This window comes from Blennius ocellaris, assembly GCF_963422515.1.
Source record: "Blennius ocellaris genome assembly, chromosome: 24".
NCBI classification, from domain to species: domain Eukaryota; kingdom Metazoa; phylum Chordata; class Actinopteri; order Blenniiformes; family Blenniidae; genus Blennius; species Blennius ocellaris.
In genome coordinates this window covers 7,532,922-7,560,832 of record NC_137673.1, presented here as the reverse complement: position 1 = coordinate 7,560,832, position 27,911 = coordinate 7,532,922, and the positions used below count along the sequence as shown (strand labels likewise).

At 45.8% G+C, this 27,911-nt stretch overlaps 1 protein-coding gene across 1 annotated transcript in view; it reads left to right on the top strand.

Moving 5' to 3' along the window:
• Positions 1 to 27,911, top strand: part of LOC308147840 (receptor tyrosine-protein kinase erbB-4-like) — a gene marked incomplete at its 3' end in the record, with an annotated part of 282,612 nt that overhangs the window by 155,057 nt on the left and 99,644 nt on the right. Inside the window, 1 exon segment of the mRNA XM_080520173.1 lies at positions 10,221 to 10,407. Coding sequence (XP_080376299.1) covers positions 10,221 to 10,407 — 187 coding nt within the window.

The window sequence follows — 27,911 nt, the reverse complement described above, 5'->3', positions numbered from 1 at the left end:
CAGAGTGTCACATTTTTCATACACCCCGTTCCGTTTTTTTTTAAATCAATATTGTTTTAATCAAGTTTAAATTTTTAATTAGCGGAGGAAATTGCGCGCACAGGCGTTTTAATTTCCACCTCCCGCTCGCGAGGTTTCCGCCGTCTCCGTGTCCCCGCGACTACTTAGCGCCCGGCGACTGGTTAAGCAGCGGAAATCGTAGTTTGATTCACCTCCCCCGGTTCCAACCGCGTCTCGTCGCCCAGCCCGCTTCCCGCCGGCCGCCGCTTGATCGCAATTACCGCCGCAACTCGGTGCGGGACAAAGCGGGAGAGTGGATACCCTTTTCGCTGAAAGCCCATGCAATTAAAGTCTTTTGATTGAGCCGAGCAAGAAATTGACTTTCCCTGCTTTTCTTTTTTTTAAACCCGCCCCCCCCTCCCCTCCCCCCCTCCTACTGCGCCGGCGGTGAAGCTAAAATACCTTAAAGAGAGGGGGATTTCAAGCCGCTCTGCTCCATCGACATGAAAAAGTGGTGTGTGGGTTCAAAACAGTCGTCCCCTTTTCCCTTGTTTGATGTGGTTTCTATTTGAAGTCAACCCTTTACACACTCTCTCACCGCGTTGATCTTGCCGGAGTTCCTCAGGGTGCTATCAGCGACAAACTTAAGAAGTCCCTTCATATATATATATAAGTCTGAGAAAACATACCTGTGGCGAGCGGCTGGATTTTCATTTATTTCAAAGTCAATGGTCCTTCCTCTCAAAGGCCTTGAGTTTTTTTTGGGTTTTTTTTGGTGTCGTTTTGTTGTTGGGTTTTCTTTCCCCTTAACAGGATTTCTCCCCCCAAAAAAATCTTGAATGTCACACGCCAGCGCTCTCGGCATACTTAGCAGCCAAACAGTGGCGCCGGGGGTGAAGGAGTGCGTCACTCCTCTTCCAGGTGCTCGTTCAGGCGGATTGGTAAACAGGTCCCTGCCCGCCCATTGACTTTGCCGCCGCGTGGAGGAGTCAGATTGTGCCGGCGCGCCGCCGAGGGTTTCTCCGCCGCCGACATGCGCCGCTGCGCTCTCCTTGACTCGCCGGCGAAGTGCTCTATATGTATGGAAATGAGCCGTAATCACCATAATATGTGTCCCATCTCTTGTATTTTATAATGGCGTCATTACACTTTTTTTTGGGGGGGGGGGTACCTTCACTCTATCGTCTTCCTGCAGTTTCTACCTCGACGTACATCTTTACCCAACATATGCATGCGCGGGAGCCCGAGAGCGCCGCCGCCGCTTGTTTTCGGGACCCCCGTTTGGGGGGGGGGGGCGAAGATTACAAACCTAATTGTTTCATTATCCCCGAGATATCAACGCGTTTCCACGTGACCACGTCCGACTATCTCATCATCTCAAGTCGAGCAAATTGCGATTCGGTCGGCGGCACGCCGCCCCGCTATCCCGAGATAACAACTGCATTACGGCGTTATCTCAAGGTATCAAACATTGTTTTCTCGTGAGCGCGACAGATATCTCATTATTTTCAGATAACAAATCCGTGGTGGCGGGAGATCCAGCCGCTTTGTCCCGCTGATGTTTTGTTTTTTTTTTGTGGTGGGGGGGGGCGTCTATCCAAATCGGCTTTGCCTTGATGAAAGCAACGCTGTCAGAGAGAGAAGACTTGAGTCAATTAACTTAACAAAACAAGAAGATGGACTTAGCCCCGTGATGGAAATGAGTCCCCTGGGTTGGAACCGCCAAGTCACATTAAGAAATAGAGAAATGCTTTTTTTGTTGTTGTGGTTTTTTTCGATCGAAGCAAACATTGAGATAAGACGTTCCTTCTATGAGGATGTGATTGGACTTGAACTGTATCAAGTTTTTAAACCCAAAAAAACACTGATTTTTCCTATTTAAAGTCAAATTAAAGCTGGGAATATAATGTTGCATGTTGCATTTTTTTTTTTTTGGAACATGAGTTTCCACAGGGGTTGAGATCTCAACAGATTCTTTTTATTGAGGTGGGCGGGTTTTATGTTGGGCTGGAAAACGGCGGGTCGGATCTGGCAACCCTGATTTGCATAGGTTTCACGCTGAGGAGTGTTTACACGGAACGCGCCAATCTCAATTCCTGACAGGAATGTGGCCAATCAGGAGGATTTGGCGTTGGGTTAGGGGGTGAGGTTTAGCGGGTTCGGGTTAGGGGTTTAGGTTTAGGGTTAGGGTTAGGGGGTTAGGTTTAGGGTTAGGGTGAGGGTGAGGGTTAGGGTTAGGGGGTTAAGGTTAGGTGGTTAGGGGGTTAAGATTAGGGGGTGAGGGTTAAGGTTAGGGGTGAGGGTTAGGGTTAGGGGGTTAGGGTTAGGGGGTGAGGGTTAGGGGGTGAGGGTTAGGGGGTTAAGGTTAGGGGGTGAGGGTTATGATTAGGGTTAGGGGGTTAGGGTTAGGGGGTTAAGGTTAAGGGGTGAGGGTTATGATTAGGGTTAGGGGGTTAGGGTTAGGGGGTTAAGGTTAGGGGGTTAGGGTTAGGGTTAGGGTTAGGGGGTGAGGGTTATGATTAGGGTTAGGGGGTGAGGGTTATGATTAGGGTTAGGGGGTTAGGGGGTTAAGGTTAAGGGGTGAGGGTTAGGGGGTTAGGGTTTTCTGCTATGAGCGAAGTGTGCAGCCGCCCAGGGCTCAATCTGTGAAGGAGCGCGGCGAGCGCGAGGGGAAAGGCTCACTTCCTGTCCTCTCCGGCCCAATCACAGTGGAGGACTCCTCCCCTCTTGAAGGCAGACGTGGAAACACACCTTTTAAATCTTCAGAGAAGAAAACAGGACGCAACCCCCGAATGGAAAAAAAGTTTCTCGATTTTGGTACAAGGGTGCTTTTTAGGATAGAGGATTTCGAGAAGTGGCATTTTCTGGGTCCACCGTCGCACCGTCCACGCCGGATTGTCTTCCAGCTGGAAAGTGCTGGTGAGGAGCTCCTCGGGCGACAAAACCGGAGACTGTTGGCTGAGCGTAGGCAGGACCGTCGTACACATGGCCGTTTCAGGCAAATCAAGGGTACTTCAATGAAAAGAGCGAGGCCCTCGTAGCGTTTTGAACCGGGAGAAACATGGCTGACGTAGGTGACTGTACGGATACATATATAGTCGCATATCCTTTCTTGCTGGCTTGACTGTCTTACGAACAGGCTGCGAGAATAAGTCACTTTTTTTATTTTTTTTTTTTAACGACTGCTTTTGGCAAGGTCAAATGATGAATTAAGACACTTTTTTTTTTTTGCTTCATAAAAAAAGCAGAAGCAAATGGCATTTTCTCCACTGGCTGAAAATCCTGGCGGAGCTGCGGCTTTGTTTATGGCGGAAATCGCTGGCGTTGCACTCAAATAATGAGCGCAAACGTCTGCAGAGCAACTTTATCTGGCAGAAAAGAAGGGGGGGGGGGGGGGGGGAATGGCAGGAAGCTGGAGTTATAGGTTCAGTGTCCGACGGCGGTTTTTATGGCTCAGCAGAAAAAAAAGATGGCGCTGATGTCCATGAGGAGTGGTGGCCTTCTCATTATCAATCACACTATGTAGATAGTAAATATTCTTTAGATTCTTGTCCGCGGGCGACGTTGGCAACGGCGCTGAAGTAAATCACACATTTGGCAGATGAGCCAAGTCGATTCCAGTTTTTAAGTCTCGGACTCTTCGAGAGAAGATCTGGAGGAGGCGGCCGCAAGCTTTGCCTGCTTGCCGGTTGGCGAAGAAAACGACGATATGTTGTTTTTTGGGTTTTTTTATTGTGTTATGAGGGTCCGTTTATATGGCAACAGTGTCCGGAGCAGTGAAAATGCGATTTTTTTTTTTTGAAAACGCAACTTTTGGAAAACACTCCAGCTCACTCGAAAATGTTCCAACTTTCCACCAAAAATGTGGGGGCGGGGCTTTTTGAAAATGCTTTTTCCTCAGTGGACAACAGGACTTTTTTAAAGCGGTCCGACTCCGTCTCCAAAGAAAGCAACTTTTTTTTTCGGAAACTCTCCAACTCCTTCCCCGTGGTAACGGGGGCGGAAATTGAACTTTTGGAAAATACTGTAACTCCTTATCCATGGAAACGGCGAAACAGGGGGAAAACGTAACTTTTGGAAAAGGTTTTGACCGTCTCCGTAGAAAACATAACTTTTTGAAAATGCTCCAACTCCGTCTCCGTGGAAAAGCGTTGAGAAACGCAACTTTTTGACTCAATCCCGATGGACACACGGAAAAGCACAAGTGTGTTTATTTATGTATTTATTTTCAAACGTGCAAAAATATCAAAAGAAACAAGACAAACGGAATAAATAAAACCAAAGACACTAATCCAAATGAGTATTCCAGAGATCACTTGACACACTTGAATTTCACAGTGATTATATGTATTTATTTATTTGTTTGTTTGTTTGAAACACTACTTTTTCTCATGTTTGCCACATATGTACTATATAGTAGTTCTGCACATGCTCAGTAGACGGACAATAAGAACGTTTCCTCCAGATTGCCATGACTCCCAGTCAATATTCCCCATTGGGACTTGGTGCTTTTATTTTGACAGTCACCCTGATAGCGATCGAACTCTGTCGCCGGTCCACTAGAATGTTATTGTTTTTTATCAGTATACATTGTTCACGTTTATAGTGCATCATTCATTCTCTGCTGCATGTGTGTGTGGGCTTTTATCACAAAAACAACCAACGGCAACACGCCAACATTGCCGCGTAAACGTGAAACGTTTTCACCGGGGAACCATGGCTTATATTTTGGGTAAAAACATCCATTTCCATGTTGACGACGGCTGACTGGTTGCCGAGTTACAACATGGAGCCATCAGCGTACCGGCCCCGGGGCTTTATGACAAGATCAAATTGACCCTTTCCAAATTGCGGCGCTTGCAAACAAACGCCGCTTCCAAACGGGAGTCACAATGCAGTGAGACGCTGAAAAGATTTCCACATATCTGGAGGGGGTTACAGGTGCCTGAGCGCGGCAACTCTGCCTCATCTCAAGCCGTTTCTGTTTCCAAGGCGGCGCGGGCGCTTTCTCTCATGATTATGTTGTGTGTGAAGTAAATAAAACACTTTTGGCTCGAGCTCGCCTTGCCCCCCCCCCCCCTCCAACGCCACGTATCCCGGAGACACGGCGAGCAATTTACCAAACGTGCGATATTCACATTTCACCCCCGAGGTAAACGGGGAGGAGAGAGAGAGAGAGAGAGGATACGAGTCTGCCTGGGAAACCGCGGGAGACTCCGTTTTGACCGAGCGCCGCGCGCTCGGATGCTAATTGCCCACAATTGATGGCGAAAAAGCACTGGAGGAAGCGTTCGACTTGCAGTGCATCATGGGTGGTTGACCTCTCGCGGAAAGAGGCGTGGGCGGGTGGGTTGCTGGTCGGCACCCGTGCAGATCAGAGGAGACAACATTCAGCACGGAAACCTTTGAGGCGCTCATGGAAAAAGAAAAAGTAATAATAAAAAGAACACTCTGATTTCAAAGATTTTGAAATGGCAGAATAAAGTGGTGTCATCACAAAGACGAACGACGGCACCCGCTAGTGGCCAAACGTGGCAACGACGTACGTTTCCGAACGTGAAACCTTGGCGGAACGATACATTTTCACGAAAATCGTGTAAGTGTGGCGTTGGAGGGTTATCGGCATGTGTGCGAACGTGAGGCGATCACAACAACACTGCGAATGTCGGCACTTTCCGGAGGATTAAGCGGGGGGGGGGGGGGGGTTGGATATGTGGTTTCACGCACCTCGTTAAGCGTGTGTTTTCGTCCCACCCTTTGCTACATCAGCGCACATCGCCCACGGGGCGGTGGCGGGCAGCGGCATCCTTCAGCCGCGGCGCTTCGCCAAACCAGAGCCCGGTTGACGGCGGCGGGAGGGGAAATGCAGGTGCTTGTGTTTACTTCCCCCCGGGCCTCCTTCCCGCTCTCCGTGCTTCCTCCCCTCCTCCTAGGCCCACAGGAATGCAGAAATATATCGATCGGGGGGTCGAGGAGGGAAAAAAAATGAGACAAAACCCTAAAAGCTATTTATGGCAACAGAAGGAAATGAAATAGTGTCAAACGCGGAGGCAAATCACTGCGAAAGGGCAGAGTAATCCTTTAATTTAATTAGGTGAATTATAACAAAAAAAACCTTTCTGAGTGTTTTTTTTTTTTTTTTTTATCCGCTTTTCTTCTCGCTCTCCCTTGCTCCTGCTGGAAGGCTTTCCTGTGGTTGCTAAGCAACAAGGAAACAGTTTTTCTTTGGGTTTTTTTTTTTTTTTTTTTCCTTAGCCCGCGGGTCCCGGAGGCTGGCAGTGAGAAGGGGGCACAGTGGAGGCACTGTGAATCTGCCAGCAGCCGCGTGCGTGCCCACAGCTGGGTCGGGCCACGGCGGAGCGTTCCCGGTCACAGCACCCCCCGGCGGGCGACGCCGCCGCGGGTGGGCGGCTGGCCGGTGGTTTTTTTGGGAGGGCGGGTGTTGTGGCGGCGTTGATGACAAGCAGGGTGGCGCTCCGGCCTCCAGCGGTAAACACGAGGTTACTGCGGGGTCAAAGCGATGAAACGGCATGACTTCCAACCACAGCAAGCGCCCTGGGAGAGGAATTTACTTTCTTTTTTTTTTTCTTTTTTTTTGTTTCTTTTTACTATGCAGAGCTATGACTTGCATGGAGTTGCATAAAGTTACACAACTTGAAAACTCTCTTGGAAACACTGAAACACACTAAATATACCTGACAGGAAATGGTTTTATGCAGGGATGCAGTAATACGATGCAAATATTGGGTGCAACAGGGCTCATGCGCCAGCAATGCTACATGCTAAATGCTACATGCTAAAGAGATTTGGGACTGACATACGAGCAATGCTACATCTTAAATAATGTCAGGGCTCACACACCAGCAATGCTATGTTGAGAGTTTCAGGGCTCATGCGCCAATGATGCTACATGCTAAACTTTAGATGCTAAAGAGTTTCAGGGTTCAGATACCAGCAATGCCACATGCTAAAACATTTCAGGGTTCACATACCAGCAATGCTACATGCGAAAGCATTTCAGGGTTCACATACTAGCAATGCTACATGCTAAAGAGTTTCAGGGTTCACATACTAGCAATGCTACATGCTAAAGCATTTCAGAGATCACATACCAGCAATGCTACATGCTAAAGAGTTTCAGGGTTCACATACTAGCAATGCTAAAGTGTTTCAGGGTTCACATACCAGCAATGCTACATGCTAAAGCGTTTCAGGGTTCACATACTAGCAATGCTACATGCTAAAGCGTTGCAAGGTTCACATACTAGCAATGCTACATGCTAAAGCGTTTCAGGGTTCACATGCTAGCAATGCTACATGCTAAAATGTTTCAGGGTTCACATACTAGCAATGCTACATGCTAAAGCATGTAGGCCATATAGACCTTTTAAATGTGTGTCGATGCAGAGGTTGTGTGCTGGTCGTCTGCGGCAATGAAAACCCTTCACGAATTGTTTGCGTATGGAGCATAAACGAGGCTTAATGGCAGTACTGGTCACGGCAAGTAGTTAAGGTCGGTATTTGTACTTTACAAAACTTGCATATAGTTTCACAAGGTTCTTGAGAGGCGGTCGAGTACCTCACAATAGAAATCCTTTTTGAAACAAAGCCTCTTGAAATGGATTCTACTGCCCTTTTATGCCGTTGTTCTTCCTCTGCTCGGGTGATTGACACGTTATAATCTCACTAATAAGCACCTCTGCTGTTTGCTTCCTTCCTATTGTGCGAGTTTTACAATAGGCAGGTGTTTGCTTAGCACTCGGTTACCTGCTATTACCCTAAAACACAAGCATCCGAACTGTCAGTCACCACTGATGCCACCCCCAGGGGTCAGCAGCCAATCAAACCCCGCATTACTCACCCCCCCCTTCCAAAACTATCATCCACATCATTACTGGCCTGTCTCTGATCATTAGGATGTCTCTGTAGCGGCCCGTTGCTTCACTCTCTCCTCGCCAGACATTAAAAACTTCCCCTTAAATGAGGTTGAAACTTAATGGTCAATGAAAGTTGTTTTTTTTTTTTTCCCCTGCAAAAAAACATTGAAACGATTGCGTCACGGAAGATCGCTATCTGTAGCTGGTCGGTTTAGATTATAGAATTTGAAATGGGATAGTTTAGGTACTTTAAATCCTTGTTTTTAAGCGCATCTGTTGTTTTCTGTGTAAACAGACGTCATTTTCAAAATGTTGCTTGAAACCTCTCTGAAACAAAAACACAAAAAAAACGAGGTTTTCGTTTCGTCCTTGGATACTCAATTTTATTATTACTCTCGTGTCTTGCCCGTCTGAAAATTGTGTTTTAAAAATCGTCGAAGGTATCATTGGATTTGTGTATGTTTACCTTTACGAGCTGTACTGTGGGGGGGAAAAAAGTGACTCACTGCTCCATCTTGTGGTTAAAAAGTGGTATTACAAGACCGGGGACCCGAGAGAAAGAGGTCGGACAAATTCATTTCAATTCCTTTTTTTAGTGCGTTTTTTATTTGTCCGGAAAAACAATTCAATCCGCATCGCTACAACAAGAGAATCGTTCAAAGCATGCGTCGTCAAGGCTCCGCGTGAGGAAGTAATCCTGAGTGACTCGGATGAACGATGCACGCCAATGGAGATGGAGTTTCAGCGACGGGGGGAATAAGTTGTGTTGTTGACGCACGCGCCACGACGGCTCAGTCTGGCAATGGCGCTGTACATGAAGAGGCAACTTGCCGGCAGCGTGATTGATTGGACTGTCGGCTCGAAGCAGGTTTTTTTTTTTTTTTTTCCCCTCCCCTTTCTGTAGGACAACTATCTCTTGATGCAATAACGTACCCCGAGGGAATCTCAACCTTTATCCTCAGTGCTTTCGTCCTTAATTTGCTCCTGATGAGTCGAGGACGAACACGAAAATGTTGAGATGTTTTGAAGAAGGTCAGTCGATGCAGAAAGGCGAGGATTTTCCGAACGCTTTGGCAAAGTCTTTCAACCCGCTCGTGCTCCGTCTACCGGAAAGATGTCTCTAAATTAAGTGGGTCAGTTTGGGGTCTTTCACTCCCACGTGTCGCTTACCGTTCCAACTTAACGATGCCTTCAAGATCAACGAAATCAGATTTGATTAATGAAAATCTATGTTGAGTGCTCGCCGGACGTCGACAGACGTCGTGTGGTTTCTTAAATTTTCAACCCCTCAACCGACGAGGAGCTAATCAGGGGAAAGGAGAGCAATCAGTCCGCAACTGACCTGATATTTTAATCACTTCGGATTGTGTGTCCAAACAGTTCATGACATCGACGTTGTAAAATTTGCAAATAAAGTGCACAAGGAAATGAAGTTTTACAGCTCTAGGGTTCCAGATAGATGGCTGAAAGGGGTCTGAAGCCTCTCAGATCTAATAATCATGTCAGGTAGCCTCCGTGTCCACTCCAATACTTCTTCCGTACTAAAATCTTCATGGTATCGTTGGATTTCTGGTACCGTGCATCAGTGTCGGAATCAGTTTCTTCCACTGTACCGCCGGCGAAAGTGGAAACTCCCGTGACTCACTTCACCATCTTGTGGTACAAAGTGGTATTACAAGACGGGGAACGGGGGCCTCGAGGCATAGCTCCAAAACCAAGATAGCTGAACAACTGGCCCTATCCGGTCCTGTCTTGGAAATCCAGCGTCCAGTTTTTGAAAGATGTGAATGGGCACTCTAAAAAGATCGAAAGTCGATCAATCTCATTTTCTTCGAATGTCACGATGTCACTAAGTACTTTTGAAAAGTCCATTGTGTAAGAAATTGGGAAAACTCATATATGTCTGCCATCTTTGATTTTTTTCGAAAATGCCTGCTTTAAAAAAGACTTTCCTCAATATTTCAGCTTCTAAAAAAAAAAAAAAACAAACTAGAATTTGTAAAAGTTTGGCAACGAAACGTCAATGTTTAAGGCCAAGGAAGGCATCGAAATAAATAAGCTGCAACAAATGCTTCAACACATTTGCACCAATGAGTATTGGATTCCTTGGACCTGACGATGGGAGTTTCGCTGTCAAAATAAAAGCTTGTGGTTATTTAGAATCTTGGATATAGATTTTTTGGGGTGGGTAAAATCTAAGATGGCGACCCTATCGGACACTGTTTTACCGATTGCTTAAACTACGAAGTTTCCCTAAAAAGTCCCCAAAATGTAAATCTAAACTTGGCGAACGCGATAAAAGTGCGTTTCGTTTTTGTTTTTTGTTTTTCTTTCCTCCCGCAGTCGATCAGAGAGGTGACCGGCTACGTGTTGGTGGCGCTGAACCAGTTCGACTACCTTCCCCTGGAGAACCTGCGGATCATCCGAGGCACCAAGCTGTACGAGGGCCGCTACTCCCTGGCCATCTTCCTCAACTACCGGCGGGACGGCTACTACGGCCTGCGGCAGCTGGGCCTGCGGAACCTCACAGGTCAGGAATCGGACGTCTTATTTTGTCTCTCTGAAAATATCCTTCCGTTTCCAGCTCTGTTTGGCTTGGTTTTGTTTTGTTTTTTTCATTATTTTGCTCTGTTTACCCCGACATGTACACATTTTAATACGGCCCCTTTTTTTTCTTTTTTTAATTAAGTCGCAAAATTGGAGCTCAACTTTTGAGAGCACGTATCTGCTGCACTGGCAAATTAATCTTCTGTTGCCGCTATATAAAGGGGCTCAAAAAGTCTGTGGAAAAGTCCTGTTTTTCTGTTAATTACATTTTTTGTTTACACACTCAAAAAAACTAGGCTCCCTTCATGTTTATGGAAGCGGTTATGTTTTATGAAACAGCTGTTCAGTTTCCTCCACTTATTTTTGGACACGTTAGAGGTTAGACGCGCCATCCGATGGTCGCCACGTTTTGGGCTTATTTTGGGGTCGTCCACGTCCGCGTTTCCCCCAACGTGTCGCCGGCGTCAGGTGTCGCCTTCATCTGCTGTCGCGGCGCCAGCGTTTCCCCGTTGCTCCGGGACGCCAATGCAGGATTGTCGGTGGAGCGCTGGCAGAGGGACAACTGTCACATAGAATCTGGGGAGACGCAGGACAGCTCGAGGTCACGTCTCTCCTTCCGTGTCTTTTTATTTATTAATTAATTTATTTTATTAATGAAGTATCTTCACACGTGCTTGATTCCGAGAAATTTGCAAAATGGGACACGCTGGCGAAAGAGCCCCGCAGAAAGTAGATCATAGCCGTTGAGTTGCGCTCTTTCATAAACGGCCCACTTTGCGATCGTTTTGCTATAAACTGTGAGGTGAATGTGAGGTTTTCTCCCATTTCCAAGGAGAGTGGCCCTTGTCGAAAAGTTCCACCTTGGAAGCCATTTTCAAAGATTTTTAGCATTTTCCCCTCATTTCCATGGAGTCCAAGCGTTCACAAAGGGTTGCATTTTTTTTTAACCCCATTTCCACGGAGACGGGGGGGGGGGGCTTTTCGAAAAGTTCCACATTGGGAGCCATTTTCAAAAAGGGTTTCAGTGACTCCGAGTGCTGTTGTCATATCCATAGACCCCTAAAAACGCAACAAAAGTTCTCTGTATTCACTTGAAAATGTATAAATGTCGACGGAGATTTTAAAACACTCGTTCAGAAGTTGGACTTTTTGGGGAATCTGCCGACTGTAATCATTGCAATCATCAATATACTTATTATACCAGGATGTCAAGCCCCAAATGCTGTTATTATACGGAAAAAAAAAACAAAAAAGCCCAATAAGTAAAATCGTCCTTTTGTATTTTTGGCGGTTTATTGTATAATGTTGCACTAGCGCCCTCTGTCGGCAGCTGTCATCACCTCCGGATGTAACACAGCAAGACAATTCAATAAACCCTTTTGGACCGTCTTACAACGTCCAGATGGTCAGTCTACTCCTGTTTTGTCGACAAGATCGCAATGGAAAGAATAGGATTTCGTTTGGCGACCTTACACAGCATCCCCCCCCCACCCCACCTCGTTAATCTCATTGGATTTTTGCAGGAATTTCAGCAAGATTTCTCCGTGGCAGGAAAGCAGAAAGAACGATCATTGTTCTTCCAGCAGGGATGGAATCTCCCAGAGCGTCCCGGCGTGGCCAATGTAGAGAATCTTGTCCAACACGTATGTCCTCCAAAGTACTGCCAAGGAACAAAGACAAAACGCACGGGGTGACGCCAATTCTCCACGAAACCGCTCGCGCCGAGGCGTCGCGGTAATTTGTGAGGATGTAACGAACTAAAAACTGTGGAGACTGTAGGGCCATACAGGAAGTGCAGAATCCAACCGCAGGGGGGTCGTGCGCTCGTTTCTTCGGTCACATCGATCCGCCCACTTTACGTCGCTCTCCCCTGGGCATCGCGATTCATCCTGCAGCCGCCCGGCAACCGCCCGGCAACCCCTCCTCCTGGCAGTTCTGTGTCAGACGTTTCGCGAAACACGTGCCGTGTGTCTTCCCCCAGCCACCCGACCATCCTTTAAGTTGGAACGTTCCGCCAAGTGCAGTGAAATGTCGAACGCCGTCGCGTTGATGAGAAAGACCATCATTGTTGAGAGAGTGAGACAGCGGGAATTTATCACCACCTCTTATGCCATTGACTTTGTGGGAATTTTTTTTTTTTTTTTTTTTTTTTGGTGATTGATGCTCGCGGATCAAACTGCGATCCGTATTAAAACGCATGACAGATTTAGTGTAATAAGCAGCGTTTTATGGAGTCTGAACACCGTGATAAAGGACTCCGGAGGGACTTAAGGGGCATGCTGACATCCAAAGCTGGCAAAGCAGCCGGAGAGTCCTTCCATTTTGACGACTACCACAAAGAAAAGAGAAGGCCTAAGAGCGCCTTTATCCCCAAATGCCTCATGATTTGCAACACGGTGCCCTTTCCTGTTCCCTCACTACAAATAACTTGGTTAGAGGAGTCGTACTGGAGATCATCCCTGTTGGTCTGGGTTTCAGTTCAACTCTTTTTATTTGGAAAGAAACGGTGAGAATGGAGTCACCCGGGCTCAAAGGAGAGAAAAAAAAAGATATTTACGGGAATGAGACTGTGATTGGTAGTTTTTGTGCTTTCCGCAAAACATGCAGTTTTTTTTTTTTTTTTTTTTTTTTTTAAGCTCTAGCCAGAAACGGCCATGAGGTGTAGTCTCCGTGACACAAATTTTCTTTTTGTTAATTTGTTGTTTGTTGAAGTAGTTCTATCGGCTCACACACTAGTGATGCTACATGCTACATGCTAAAGAGTTTCAGGGATCACACACCAGTGGTGCTATATGCTATAGGTGTCAGGGCTCACACACCAACGATGCTACACGCTAAAGAGTTCCGAGGTTCACCATCGATGCTACATGCTAAACCAGTTTGGGACTCATACCAGCAGTGCTAAATGCTAAAGACGCCATGCAAAAGAGTGCTAGGTTTCAGGGCTCACACACCAGTGGTGCTATTTGCTATAGGTTTCAGGGTTCACACACCAATGATGCTACATGCTAAAGAGTTTTGAGGCTCGCCGGCGATGCTACATGCTAAAGCAGTTTGGGACTCATACCAGCAGTGCTAAATGCTAAAGATGCCATGCAAAATAGTGCTACATGCTATATGCTATGGGTTTCAGGGCTCACACACCAGTGGTGCTATATGCTATAGGTTTCAGGGCTCACACACCAGTGGTGCTACATGCTAAACCTATTTAAAGTATGACTGGTCCTGATGAATTAGCCTGTCCTTAAAAAAGTGACTCGACAGCTCCATAGTTCCGAGGCGTTCCACTAAGGTCCTCTTGCGTCTTCATGTGGCCCAGAATTGCCGTCTCATATTTGTCCGATGTTATTGAATGCAATCCGTCAGGAACAGTCAACTGTGACTTCCCGAGTTCGTGGAGGCATGAAACCACAAGGTGGTATTTCTTGTTTGTGTTGTTTTTCCAGCGAGGTAGCACCACGGAAAAGTAAGCGATGCATCTTCAGTAATCCTTTCCGTGGCGCGGCGCGATACCCCCTGCATTATTTATGTCCACAATGCATAACCCACTGTACTCCTGCAAATGTGTCTTATTTCCTTGAAACTTTTAGAGAGCGTGTTGATCCTCAGAGGCCGAATTTACCTCAAAGTTCACCGCAGTGTTTCAAGACTGTACGCCAGTCTGTCTGGCCTCGCTCCTGCCTGAGCGCGCAGTCGGGCATCGGCAGACTTTGGTCCAGAGCGTCTGATCCCTTCGCACCCCGGCGTTGCAATTAAGCCGGAGCCGTCCATGCATATGGATCAGTGCTGCTCCTCTCGAGTCCCACATTAACGTCTGCCTCGTAAAAAATGTAGGGTCCTCCTGTTCTCTCAGTTGAAAATAAAAAGAAAATACTGTACTTCCCGAACAATGATAATCAGTCTGTTCCAGGGGTGTCCAATGCATTTTAGTTTGTCACAACTTCATAGGGAATGAGCCGGACTTGTGCCATAAAACCTTTTAAATGGACACTTAAAGGTTTTTCGTGATGCAGATGATGAAAATGTCTATACTTCTGACAGAAGGTAACTCCAAACTCAACATAAGGCCAATTTTAATGGTTCGAAATACATTGAAATGTCCCAAAAAACCCAACATAAATCCTCTAAAGTTGCACCAAAATATAACGGAGGACATCTGCTGAGTTTTTATTTTGACGTAAGGTAAAGGCGTTGGTCAAGAATGTACTTATTGAGCACCATTTGGACACAAGGAAAGTCACAAAACTTTAGAGAACTGAAAGAAATATATTAAAGCAAGCAATTTAAGAGTCTTAATCTGAAGCGACAGGGGATGAAATACTAAAAAACCTGTTCCCATATATTACTTAAATATTAAAAAATATTTCTACCACTTTCGAGGTGGTTTGGCCAAACTGGAGCCTCCTGCTGGCCGGTATTTGGCCCACACGCTTTATGTTTGACACCTTTATTATATATTATATTCTATTATATTTACAGGAAGTCCAATTATTCAATCTCGCGGAACGAGGCTCGGCCAGAATGCGCCGCACAGAATACATTAAGCCACAGCTTTACGACGCCTTTATCCCTCCGTGGTTACTGTACACAGTGGGAGTCTGCAGAAAAGCGTGGAATTTCGATTTATTGCCAGTATGCATAGTGGCTTGGATATATAGCGTAGTAATCTGTGTTAAAGGAACTCCTCTGATATGGGCTTGTTCAGCTTCCCTCCGCGATGTTTCCCGCAGCTCTGCGGAAGCCTGAATATCTAATGACACACACACACACACAGGCGCGCGCCAAGCATGCATTGACAGCTCCGTGAACTGTTTGCATAGATATAACATGGCCCGCTGCATGCCGCAGTGCTAATTACCCCATGCCGAGCAGCAGTGGGTATAATATCCATCAGCGCTGGAGACTATCAGAGGGGCAAGTGCGTGAAATGGTTCTCAGATTCAGTTTCTTTGCTTAACTTTTGCTTTGTTTGTGAGTTGTTTTTTTTTTCTGCCTCCCCCCCCCACCCCCCCTTCAGCCTGTGAAATTGCCCATTTGGATGGCAGCCAAATGGCTCAGATTGCCCCAAAGAGAGCTCTGACTCGAGCTTCCCATCTGGCAGCAATGCCCCCCCCCCCCCCCCCCCCAATGCCCGCGTGCAGAAAGCAAAGCTTTTGCCACTTCTCTTTCCTCCATAACCTCTCCGTTCGCCTCACCTGTTTTGCATTTCCTCAAGGCGCGCCATGTTGTGACACTGCGATTTCACCACCTGGCAACGTCCCAAACGTCGCCTCATTTAAAGCCAATAATTTACCCGCGCCGGCCCGCTAATTGCTAAATTTCTTTTTTTTTTTTTTTACGAACGCTTGAATGCGTTCAGGCCAAATTGCGCACAGTTGGGATGAATTGATTTAAGAAAAAAGACTTCATTACAATTAACCCCACGCACATCTTCAACTTCGGAGCATGATTATTGATTTAGCAGGTCACAGGCAATCCAAGCAGTTTCTCATTTTCACCGTGATCAGCCTAATGGGTGCAGCGAATGGTTATTCCATGTTTAAAGGCGGTTGAAGTGTCGATAGGAAGGAATCGAGGATTCAGGATCTACATAAAAAAATCTGATTTTATTTCTTTAGCGCCAAATGCAAGACAATGATTTTAAGGACTTTGTGAAGAACTGACACTGACAAATTGCTGGTAGGGATTAACAAAAAAAAAAAAACATCCTATTTGAGTTCTTCCCAAATTTCTGACCTCTTTAAAGGGGATTCTTTCTGTTTTTGTCGACAATATATTCATTTTTGCTCTGATTTGATGGCTGGGGCATCTGATGCTCAGAATGCAGTCGAAATATTGACAATGATGACATAAAATGTTTGTAAAATGGACTCAATGAAGTGAATAAAAACCAAAAGCCTTTCAGATAAACCATTTCAAACAAGAGCAATGTATTCAATATAAAGTTGTACATCGTCAGCATAACGCGTTATTTTATGTCTTAACTTAATGAGACCTGGTCAAAGAAGTCATAGAAGTAGAACTAACATGACAGTTGAGTTAAATCGGTGTATTTTATCCAGCACGAAGATCCACCTTTTCAAAGATAATATATCAACCTGTCTTTACATAAAGGGCATTAACCTATAATAAGAATCCGCCTCAGACAGTTGATACTTTTTTTTTTTTCCAACTGTGAAGAGTTTTAGGTACATTACATGTCTGTATGTTTTACTCAGCAGAATAAACGCATTCAGAAATGGGAGTAAAAGAAAAATCCCATGGTGATTGTGTTTGGAATTTGTATAGAGAGGGGAAAAAAAAAAAGAGACTTCCAAGGCCTCTTTACTTAACATAAAGCTTGTGGTGTGATCTCCAAAAAGTGGTGTAATTACAGGAAGATCAAATAAGAGCAAAAGCGGCTAATGCTAATACCCGCTCTCAGTCCGAACTGTTATGAAAAAAAAAAGAAAGAAAAAAAAAGAGGGAGAGTAGAGGGATGGGGCCCATTAATAATGAATTCAGTGTCATCATTAAGGCGCCAAATGATTAAAACATATCTCCCAGCTTCAAACGCTGCTTTGCTACCCCAGAAAATGCTGCAGTCGTTGGATCCGCGAAGCAAGAGAGCCCTTCAGTGTGCTTGTGAAATAAAGTTTTGCTTTTTTTCTTTCATCTCTACCCCCCCTCCCCAATTTTTTTATTTTTTTATTTTTTTTGGGGGGGGGGGGGGGGTGTTGAAACACCAAAGCACCAGCGTTTCTCTAAGAAAACAAACAAACAAACAAAAAAAAACAACTCCGGCGTTATGTAATGCAACCCATAAATCTGCGGTTTCTTAGATATGAACTTCTAAGCCAAGTTGGGGTGAAATCCGTCTTCGCGGCACATTCCCGAGGTCCTCTCGGCTCGCAGTCGCCACCTGGACAAAATGCAGCGCCGTTGAAAAGACTCGCCGGAATCTGGCCGTCTTCTTGTCGTCCGGCGCGGCGAAGCCCGTCTCGTTACGGGAAAAGTTGACGTTCGTTGACATGCCGACACACGACAGGACGCCGTGTCTCGCTCCGGGAGTTCGCTCCCTCATCATTTCCTACATCTTTATTTTCTTACTTTACCCCCACCCCCCCCCCTTTACCCACAACTCATTGTCATGCCACGCGCGTTGCTCGGGTTTTATCAGCGTCGTGCCGCCGGTGTTCCGCAGCTGCCGTTGGTGTTTTGTGTTTGAACCCTTTGACGAGGGAACCCAAGGGGCTCCTGGTTTGTCTCCATTAGTGGCTTTGGCACGTCTGCAAGGAGGGCAAAATGATCTCTAATGGAACAGTAATAGCCCCCCTTGGCGGCGCGCCTGCCGCCCCCAGTGCCCCGCTCTTTGATGTTAGGGTTCACCGTGGCTGGCTGACGCGGGTCAGGGTCAGGTGACCCCAGCTAACTGAGTTACTTACACATCTGACGGAGAGAAAAAAACAAACCCCGACGGGCTATAATGACTTTCGCTCTCTAAGAACACTTTCTCCTGGAGCCCGATCCAAAGGTACGCCCCAATGTGTCGTTGGCGGGCTACATTTAGCCTCGGCGACGACTCACTAGTTCCAGCGATAGCGCTAACTTCTGAAGAGGTGGGGGACAATGAGGCAGATAAGGCGTTAAAAGGTGGCCTTTCCCACGGTCAGTCATCATCGTGGAGTTTGCCTGAAGAAACAGGTTCATCCGAGTCACCCTACTTCCTGCTTGAGGGTTGTTGTTGTTGTTGTTTTTTTTAACAACTTTAATGCAGAATACTTCCTGTCAGTTTTGCCTCGCAATGACTTGATGCTGTCTTAGGGAAAGCGAAAATGCCCGTTTTGCATCAGCATGGCAAAGTTCTGAAAACGACGTCCATTCACATGGAAGATGATGTAGTTTGCATGCCAGGCCATGAGGCGGCGCCATTGTTTGTTCTTGTGTTGAAACTACACACACATATGTCTTTAAAGAACAATGTGCTGGAAACATTTGTAATGGGAGAACATTGACGATCGTATTATCGATGACCAAGTTGGATTGTTATTACGGTGACTGTCAAAATAAAACTACCAGTGGACTGGGAGTCATGACACTCTGGAGGAAATATTGTTCTTATTGTCCGTCTACTGCACATGTGCAGAACAACTGTTTAATGTGGTGCGTGTGACCATTAGGAACATTTCATAAAAGTTGTGTTTTACCCCCGTTTCCACAGAGATGGAACATTTTTGAAGCTTGCATTTTGCCCAATTTCGATACAGACGGGGTGTTTTCAAAAGTTGCATTTTCTCATGTTTCCATGGAGATGGAGTCAAAAAGTCACACAAAAGAGTGGGGGCATTTTCAAAAGTTGCTTTTTCCATCGTTTCTGCAGCGACGGCATCGGAGCATTTTCGAAAAGTTCACTCCTCCCATTTACATGGAGATGGAGCATTTTCAAAAAGTTGCATTGTGTTTACCCCCTTTTCCACAGAGACAGAATCAGAGCATTTTCAAAAAAAGTTGCACCAGGGGAGGCGTTTTCAAAAAGTTGCGACTCCTGTGACTCTGAACCACTGCTGTCATATAAACAGACCCTCAAAGTTTTTGAAAAATTGTGATTTATCACCAGAAAACATAAGTTCGGCATCAACTTTGAAACGCGGCAATTGCATTAGTGTCTTTTACAATGAAATCCCGTGTGTTGTACATCACTGACCATCGTCTCTCTATAGGAACATTTCATCTCCAAAATGAGAAGAACCACATGGTCTTGAAATCAGATACAGTTCCAGACTCTCCCCGGCGTTTTCCTCTGTCGATTCCGAAGCAGTCCGGCTAAATATAGCTCCGGCCCCAGCCTCGTATGTTCACAGTCGGCGCGTTGGGCAGCGAGCCCCAGTGACTCAGCGTCACCACCCGACAAAATCCCACCTAATCAACCCCCCCCCCCCAAAAAAAACCGTGACTTCATCAAACTCGCTCATTAGAGCCGCATTAATTTCTTGGGGGATTAGAATTACTTCGGGGAGGGAGTGCAGACGCTTGTGTTCCCCATTTTTGAAATGATCCATGACACGAGGCTGCAGCGTCCAGAAATGACGGCAAGAAAAAAACGAGAGAAATCTCTCAAGACGAATGAGTTCCTCATTGAGGAAACTTTCCTTTGAGGATACACGACTCCTCTTAAATCCCATTTACTAACAACAAGGAGTAATTCCATCAAGTGTGGATTGCGACTGTGTTTGTCTGACCTTTTGGCCACGGGAAGTTTCCACTTTACAGTTATTATACTTTAAATGCCCGATTGTTTGTCTTGCCACGGGGTGCGGGCTACCCTTCTGACTTTGGGAACGTATTTGTATGCTTCGAGGGGGGAAAATAAATGGCGCTTTGTTTGTGCAACTTTTGTCTGCTGCCTCTCTCTCTCCCAGACGTCTGCAACCTGTTTGACTTTGTCATTTTTAATGACATTTTCGTTTTCTTGGGTCCGCTGTTTCGTGAAGTCGCCCGCCTTGGCACAAGCTCCTTGGGAGATGTGTTTTCTCACTCTATGGATTAAATCCATCGGGGTGTCAAAAGTACCGTCGACCAACCTCACAATAGATCCTTGAATTCTTCTGGATTTTCGTCTCGGGTTTTGCCTGTTTTCAAGAGAAAACGGACAACTTTTGGTGGGTTTTGGGTGTCCGTTTCCACGACAACGGTGCTCAGAGCCACTGAAAAATTTACGATTTTGGGATCGGCTCGCAGGGACAGAAATTTTTGAAAATGCTCCAGCTCAGTCTCGATGGAATTAATGGGGGAAAAAAAACGCAACTTAAAAAAAGTTCCAAAATTCACTCCGACTCGTTATCCATAAAAATGGGCAAAATGCAACTTTTTGAAAATGCTCCATCTCCATGGAAGCAGCTTAAAACAGAACTTTTTTGAAAACGCCCCAACTTCATCTCTGTAGAAAAAGCAACTTTTCGGAATCTTCGCTCATCCACATGTAGTAAGTAGTTTGTTCTGCACATGCTCACTAGCTGGACAATAAGAACAAGTTCCCATATTGGTAGTTTTATTTTGACGGTCACCGTAATACCAGTCCAACTTGAGAATGTTTACCTCCATAGCGCTTTGTTCTCTTCACGCATGCGTCTTTGGTTTGATTACTTAAACAAGTAACAGCGGCAACTCTTTGCCCGCGTTGTTTCCGTGGAAACGGGCATTGTTTCCAAAACGTTGCCGTGCACACCCAAATCTTTCCCGAAACGAATTACACAGTGTCGTGGAAACGGGACCTGAAAGACGTCACAAACGCAAACTGAGTTCGTGGCTGTTATGGCATCAACACACAGAAATGACGGTTAAGGTTGTTGAGGCCAAGACGGATCATTTATCTGACATCGCTACAGCTGCTTGCTTGGATAACAATGACGGCGGTGGAGAGCCCTCTATCCAAACAACTTCCGATACGCTCAGTGTTGCCGGCGCACTAATGCAATATGACGGGGAGGCCCATCGATTTCATGCCGAGGGTCTCAGGTGTGCGTCATGTGCATTGTCTCAGATCCACATCAATAACCCTGACAAGTCAGAACAAGAAATGCTCTTTCGTTCCAGTACATTTCGGTACAAATCGGCTCGCGTGTGGCTTCAGTGGCACGCAGATCCATCTCCGTTCCCCACCCGGAAGCCCCAAACACGTACATTTGTCGCCATTTGTTGATCGTGAAAACAGCTCTGTGACCGGCCGTGTTTAACAAATCTGAAATCTTACCCCATGCCAGGTTTCCTCCGAACTGTTGATTTCATGCGGCGTTCTGCTCATGGCCGTTGAAAAGCAATGTATTTAGAGATGTCAACACAGTAATTTGCCCTTTCTCCAGAGGAGCGTAAGTAGGGGGAAACATGGGCAAATCACGCGTGGGCGCGAACAAAATATGAACAAATTGTCGAACGCGGGCAAAAGGTAAATTTGCTCGGAGACGGAAGCGCCTGTTGAAGAAGCTCCGCACAACCGGAGGGTTGACTGAGAGGGGGGGGACCATACAGGGTCTTACTTGGACTTCACACACTGAATAAACTGTAGAACCAGATGGAGACAATTTAGTGGCCACAGCTGATTTGTGAGTGTGTACGCGTCCGTGTCGGTGTGTCCCCAATTGCCCATGCGGAGGGATGAGTGCCGCAGCTTGGTGCCAGGAAATGACAAATTGCCCATTTAGCCCATTGTAAGTGTCAATTGTAAAGCAGGGGGTTAGTTCTCTTTCCATCTCTCCTCAGGCCCCAGTAACGTGGCAACATCTCAAGATCAAACGCATCAGTTTTTTTGGGGGGGGGGCAGGGTTTCATTTTAAGTTTCACGTTCATAACGTTCTGTAAACGGTGCGTCGACGCAGCAATGGGGGGAAAAAAAACACTAAAAGATATAAACGTTAATGAGAACACAGATGTCCTCGTGGACAGACGATCAAGTTGCACCATTGTTCCAAAACGCATTCAAAATGTTACATTTTCACTTGAAATCATTGCTATGTAAACGGGCACTTCAGCCTTTTGAACCATGAAAATATGGATTGAGTTCAAAGTCGGGTAAAAAAAAATATATATTTTTTTTAAATCATGTCAGGCCGATGCTGTGTAAATGTTTTGGAACCGCAGGTATAAGAGGACTTTAAAACGCTAAAGGAACTTCAGTTTCTCAACAGTGGACATGTAATAATAGGCCACAATTCAAGATATGGGCTCAGCACTTTTACTGTTTTCATGGCTCCCCTATGGTCTATCCATAGTGCCCTCTAAATTTAAGTTTGATGTCCTTGTCTCGGACAATTTCGCCAAAACACTATTTCCAGCTCAATAACGGGGCGGGGAGCGGGATCGAGCTGCACGAGAGAACAAACCCGTCACTGCTGCTGCCGGTGGGAGAAAAAAAACAACCCGAGACAGCAATTCTCCCCTTGTTTGTACTTTGAAACTGTATGTGGCAATTTGTTTGATGAGTGAGTTGCTTGACCTCAGGTGTCGTGAAGACGTGTTAAAAGCTTAGGCGGACTTCGGCTGGAGTCGCTTCGGGTGTTGCTCGCCTTTGCCAAGGAGTGAAGTTTCGGCAACATCTTTCTAAAAAGTGGGACAGACGTGAGACGAATCCTTGATACCTCCTTAATAGGATGCACTCTCAAACACACGACGTGCTAAAAATCACCGGGACCTGAACTTTTCTGCTTCTTAAACGATTCCATTTAAGAAGCTGAAAAGTTAAGGTCCCACAATCTTCTATTCCGATTTTCTTGAACCCTAAACCCATTAATACCTCAGTCATGGCTGCCATGCATCAGTCCAACCGGCAACCTTCCTCTTGAGTGACGACCCCCACTCAGGCGGTGCCCCGTGTGAGGTGTGGAGGTTAATTATGCCTTATTTGTTTATAAGTAGGTCCTTCTCTTTTTGCAACGTACCTTTGACACGGTTTGACTGGGCTCTCCCGTCTCTGTCAGAAATATTATCTATTTCTTCAACTGTAACGGAACAAGCATCTAGAGTAAATTAATTCTTTTACTCTTTCAGAAAATACCATTTAAACCAGAAAATATTATAGTGGCAAGCTCTTCTTCCTGTGATTGATTGATCATACCGTTGAAGTCCTGAGGGGTTTGTCTTCCTCCTGGTGATTTCTTTTCATAAATAGTCTTAAGAGTTTGAAAAATTTTACTCAACTGAACTGCTTCGACGGCTCCCGAAACCAACTTTGAAGTAGCAGACTTTGTAGCATTTTGAATGAGATCATTCCAAAACTACTTGTTTTAAACTTTTTTTTAACATTTACAATTGAGGAATTAAGTTTGTACATCTTGTTATGACTTTAAGATACTTGTTCAGAATATTTAAGACAACTTTTTAAAGACCTCTAAATTACAGTTTATACTTATAAGTATGTTCTCATTTCTTCTCTTTAGGTAAGTACCGTAATTTCCACATGATTGCATGCAGCTGAATATAAGACACAAGACACACCCACCAAATTTTAAAAGAAAAAGAAAAATGTTCATGAGTGTTCATGATGCACCTGAACACCGTGCATCAGCAATTTAAAGCTTAACCCATAAAAAGCAGCTTATAATCTGAATATTACGGTACATTTTTGCGACATACAAGTTTTACTAACTTATCAAACACATTGAAAATCCATTATTTTTATTTAATTTTAGCTGTATTTTGTCAAAACTAATGCAAACCTGGATACTTTTGGAGCAGTCAAAACAGTTTTGTTCATTCAAATGACAAAGTCTTGTTGAAAAGCATCAAAGGAAAGAAGAATTCCTCAGCAGGTCAACGGTATGGCCGCCCAACGACAGGCAAGAAGTCTTTATGAACTTTTATTTGACAGCGTTTAAATGTCCATAAGCCCAGACGAGAACGATTTTGAAGTTCAGTTGTCGTAAGTTAAGCAAATGTAAATTCTGTCGTTGAATAACTTTAATCTCAGCGAGAACAGACGTTTGGAAAGCATATTTCTTCTTTATTCTCATTCATTTACAGCTATAATGAAATAAAAAGTGACCAACAATGTTAAACAGTTGTTGGGGTGTAAATGACCCCCCCCCCCGCCCCCCCTCCCCTTTCCTCCTCCCACAGTGGCCTTCGTCAACATACATCAGCGCTGATCAATGACGAGCGCTGCCATTTGTTACCTTTATTAGTATGCAGCGGCCCCCTCGTGTTTGGCGGGCTCTTTTGTTTGCCCGCGCTGATTGGAGGGCCGCCGGTTAATTCAGATGCAGGGAAGCGGTGACAGAAGAGGGCTTATTAGGACTGTGAGCCCATCCGGCCTTTAAGTGCAGAGTCTCCAGTTCCATTTTCATTTGCCTCCATTATTGAATTTGCCAGCTACTCATTCGCCCTGATTGCATTTTGTGTCACCTCTAAAAAAAAAAAAAAAAATGGTCGCCCTCAGAGATACTGTGACACTCAGAAGGGAAGCTTATATTATGATCGCAGAGTAATGAGACTACCAAAAAGTTTAGATTGACACCAAAGTTCTTTCTTCTTTCTTCTTTTTTTTTTTTTATTGGATCTGACAAAGTTTTGTCTTTTTTTTTTTTTTTTTTTTTTTCATCTTATGAACAAAAACTTTGAAAGTTTTCATCTCAATCATGATCGCTGTGTAAACCTGCACGCCTGTGGGTGTTATCGTGGAAGGAGTGAGACGAGCGTCTACGGGTGGAGTAAAGAGTGGGCGGAGGAGGGAAAAAAAAAAAAAAGAGAGTAATGGCAGGGATTCATTTAGCATCCATAAAAGGTTTTTGTTTTTGTTTTTTTTGGGTTTTTTTTGTCGTCCTTCACGACTTTCCTCCACCTCCTGCAGCGCCTACACGTCTTCTATAATCTCCCATTTTTCATAAGGATTCATCGCAAAACAATATCATTCGAGACGAGGAAATGTAATCAGGGGAGGGCTTTAAAACGCTATGATCGTTATCGGGGACGACGTGGAGGAGGGGGAAGAGCCAGAGGTGGTGGTAGTGGTGGCTGGAGGGGGAATTGGGGGGGGGGGGGGGGTGGGGCGGGGGCACCACCGCCATTTGTCACTGAGCGCAATATCTCTTTGGCTGGCAGAGCTAATAATGGAGAAGTTGGTGCTGGGAGGGATGGGGGGGGCCTCTGGAGACCCGCCTCCGCCTCTCCGTCACACTGAGACCCCCACCGCCCCGGGCCGCCGCGGATTTGCTTGTGTCGCTTTTGGACGGCTCTCTAAAAGTTCGGCCACTCGTACCACCGAAACCTTTCTTTTTGCTGACGCTTTGCTTTATTTATTTATTTATTTATTTATTTCCACCCCCCCTTCCCCCGCGGCTCCGGGCAAACTAGTCGCCGTTTTTTTGTTTTTGTTTTTGGTCTCTATTATCTCTGCGACCTGCAGCTATTTATCTACCGGCGGCTTGTTTGCAGTCTGGAGACTTTAACAGTTATTCATGGGATTTGAGGAGTCGTTTTCACTTAAACTGCTTCTTTCTCAACACCCCCCCCCCCCCCCCCATTCCTTCAGAGTAAACATGCTTGGAGGCACTGTACAGCGGAGTGCTCCACAATTACAGAAGGTTTCCCGAGGGATCGACTGCTTGTTTTCCAGTCGAGTCATGTGTTTACAGAAAAAGAAAAATTAAACGCTCTGTTTTAATTACACGTAGTATTTTTTATTTTTATTTTGGGGGGGGGGGGGATATTTGCCAGTCGCATACACGTCTATATGTTCTTCACATACTGATGCCAATAAGCCATCTCGTCTGCATCGGCTTGAAGTTCTCGTCCTGAAGCGCGCGTGCATGTTCAGGAGGTCTTTTTGTTACCGCTGGAGTGTACTTCCTTTGAAACGGCCATAAGATGAAAGACTTTTTTTTTTTTCCCCTCCACACTGGAGCGAGGAGCTGAACTCTTTATTGTTCCCCCCGGTTCGACTGATCCTCTCTGCCGAGGAATCTCTGGTTGCCTTCTCTGCGTGGTGGAGTGCGCGGAGTTCAAAGTGACGCCTCGGATCTGCGCCGTCGCCCGTCGTCTCTCCACTTTCACACGTCTCTTTATACGTTTGTCGGTTGGTTGTTTTTTAGCCCCCTTCGCGCCATTCTCTCTCGCCGTCGTTCAACGTCCAGTCGGTGGCGTCGTGATCCCTGGAGAAGTGGGTGTAACTCTTCCCTATTTTAGATTTGTTTCGTCGAATCCGTCCAGAGTGTTTACTCGGTGTCGCACGGTGACTCGTCGGTTAGCTCTCGTAATGACCCACTCTACTCCGCCTCTGATTGGCCCGTACTGGGCCAATCAGAGGCGGAGTAGAGTGGGTCATGGTTTCATCATCTGAAGAGGAAAAATATCGAGGAGATTCAGCGCATAGATACAGCCGAGTGTTGCATTATGGGGGATTTGGAAGAGCTTATATACATCGTTAAAAATTTTTTTTATAAATTGGTATATGGAGATAAATCTTGGTCTACACCATTGTATAGAATTATAGTAGGAGCGGGTCGATTGGTCTTTTTTTCAAATGGAAGGTTGCAGGTTTGATTCCCCACCTCCCCATATCTATCTATCCAAGTGCCCTTGATTAAGACAAAGCTGCTCCCAATGGATGCATCCCATGTATGCGCCGTCCATCTGCTTAGCAGCGGGGGAAGTATATTCGGAAGTTTGCAAGTTCGATTCCCGCAGCAGTTTATTCAGCACTGCGAGTCCTTGAGCAAGACCCGAGATCGCCGCTCACCGCATTCCGTAGAAATAGAATGGGCCGATTTAGAAAAAAATGAATCCATATTAATAAGGTATGATCACTTTTAGTGTTATACAAGTGACCACTAATGGTATCTTGAAAATTTCCGAAAGTGGCAGAAAGCAAAAGAAGTCGAGCTGCACACCTTTTGCAGATTCTCGGGCCCCCGGGACTTTTAGAATTTTTTATTTTTTTTATTTTAGTACGGTCCCATCCCACGCAAGACTCAAGGTGTCAAACATCCGTAGCGAAAGCATCTCATTACCATCTGAAACACAGTGATGTTGAAGAAGTGCCAAATTTTGAAAGTTACCAGGTAATAAAAAAAAAAAAAAAAAGGGCAAAATCGTTTTATTTAAAAAGAAAAAAAAGCTCTCTTTCTCTTTCTACCTTGCACAATGTTCCCGTTTTCTCCTCTACAGATAATTATCTGGACTGCGTTGAGAACAAACACAATGCCTCCGGCTCTCACGCGAGCCTCTTGCTTTCCAGAGGCGCCTCGTTTTGTTTTGTTCCTCTCACAATTGCGCAACGTTCCGTCGGCGTTCCCCGGAGAGGCTTTGCGCTCTAAGAGAATGAAGGCAATTTGTTTCGTTCTCCTACCTCGACACCTTCTGCCGTGCCAGCTGTCGGCTGCGTCGCGGGCCACACGGAGCACCGGGAGCGGATGCATGTGAATTGCCGCGAAGGGCTCACGGGTCTCGGCGAGAACGTCCCAAGCACGCGTGCAGTCGGAATGGATCTCTTTGGTTCCAATGCAATATTTCCGTCTGTGCGTTTTTACTGCCTTTACAGGCTGCGGTGATTATGTGATCTTGTGCAAGCGGCCGATTGCTCTAAAGCAGGGGTCGGCAACCCCGGCAAACTCTTTCGTCCTTGAGCCTCGGTCCCACCGCAGTTCATCCCGGAGGGACGTAAGGAGGCAAGGCGCTACCCAGAGCGCGGTCCCGCTACAAAGAGTGGAGTAAAATGTAGGGTCGTGAACGACGCAGCGATGTGACGTCATTACAACAATAATGGTACGAAGAACGTAGAATTGCGGCTGCAGGTCATGACAGCGGCTCAACTGGTGTCTGAAGCTGGGAGCTTCCTTTACCTTTCACAGTAAAACTGCTGCGCTGCGGAGCGCCGACAGTTCCAGGAGGTTCATTGCAGACTTGTTGAGAGTGACGGAACATTCTAGTGAATTACACAACAACTACAGGACGTTAAAGCCACAACACTCACACTCATGGTTCTAACAATCCAGATCTCCCACATTTATCTTCCATTTTAAT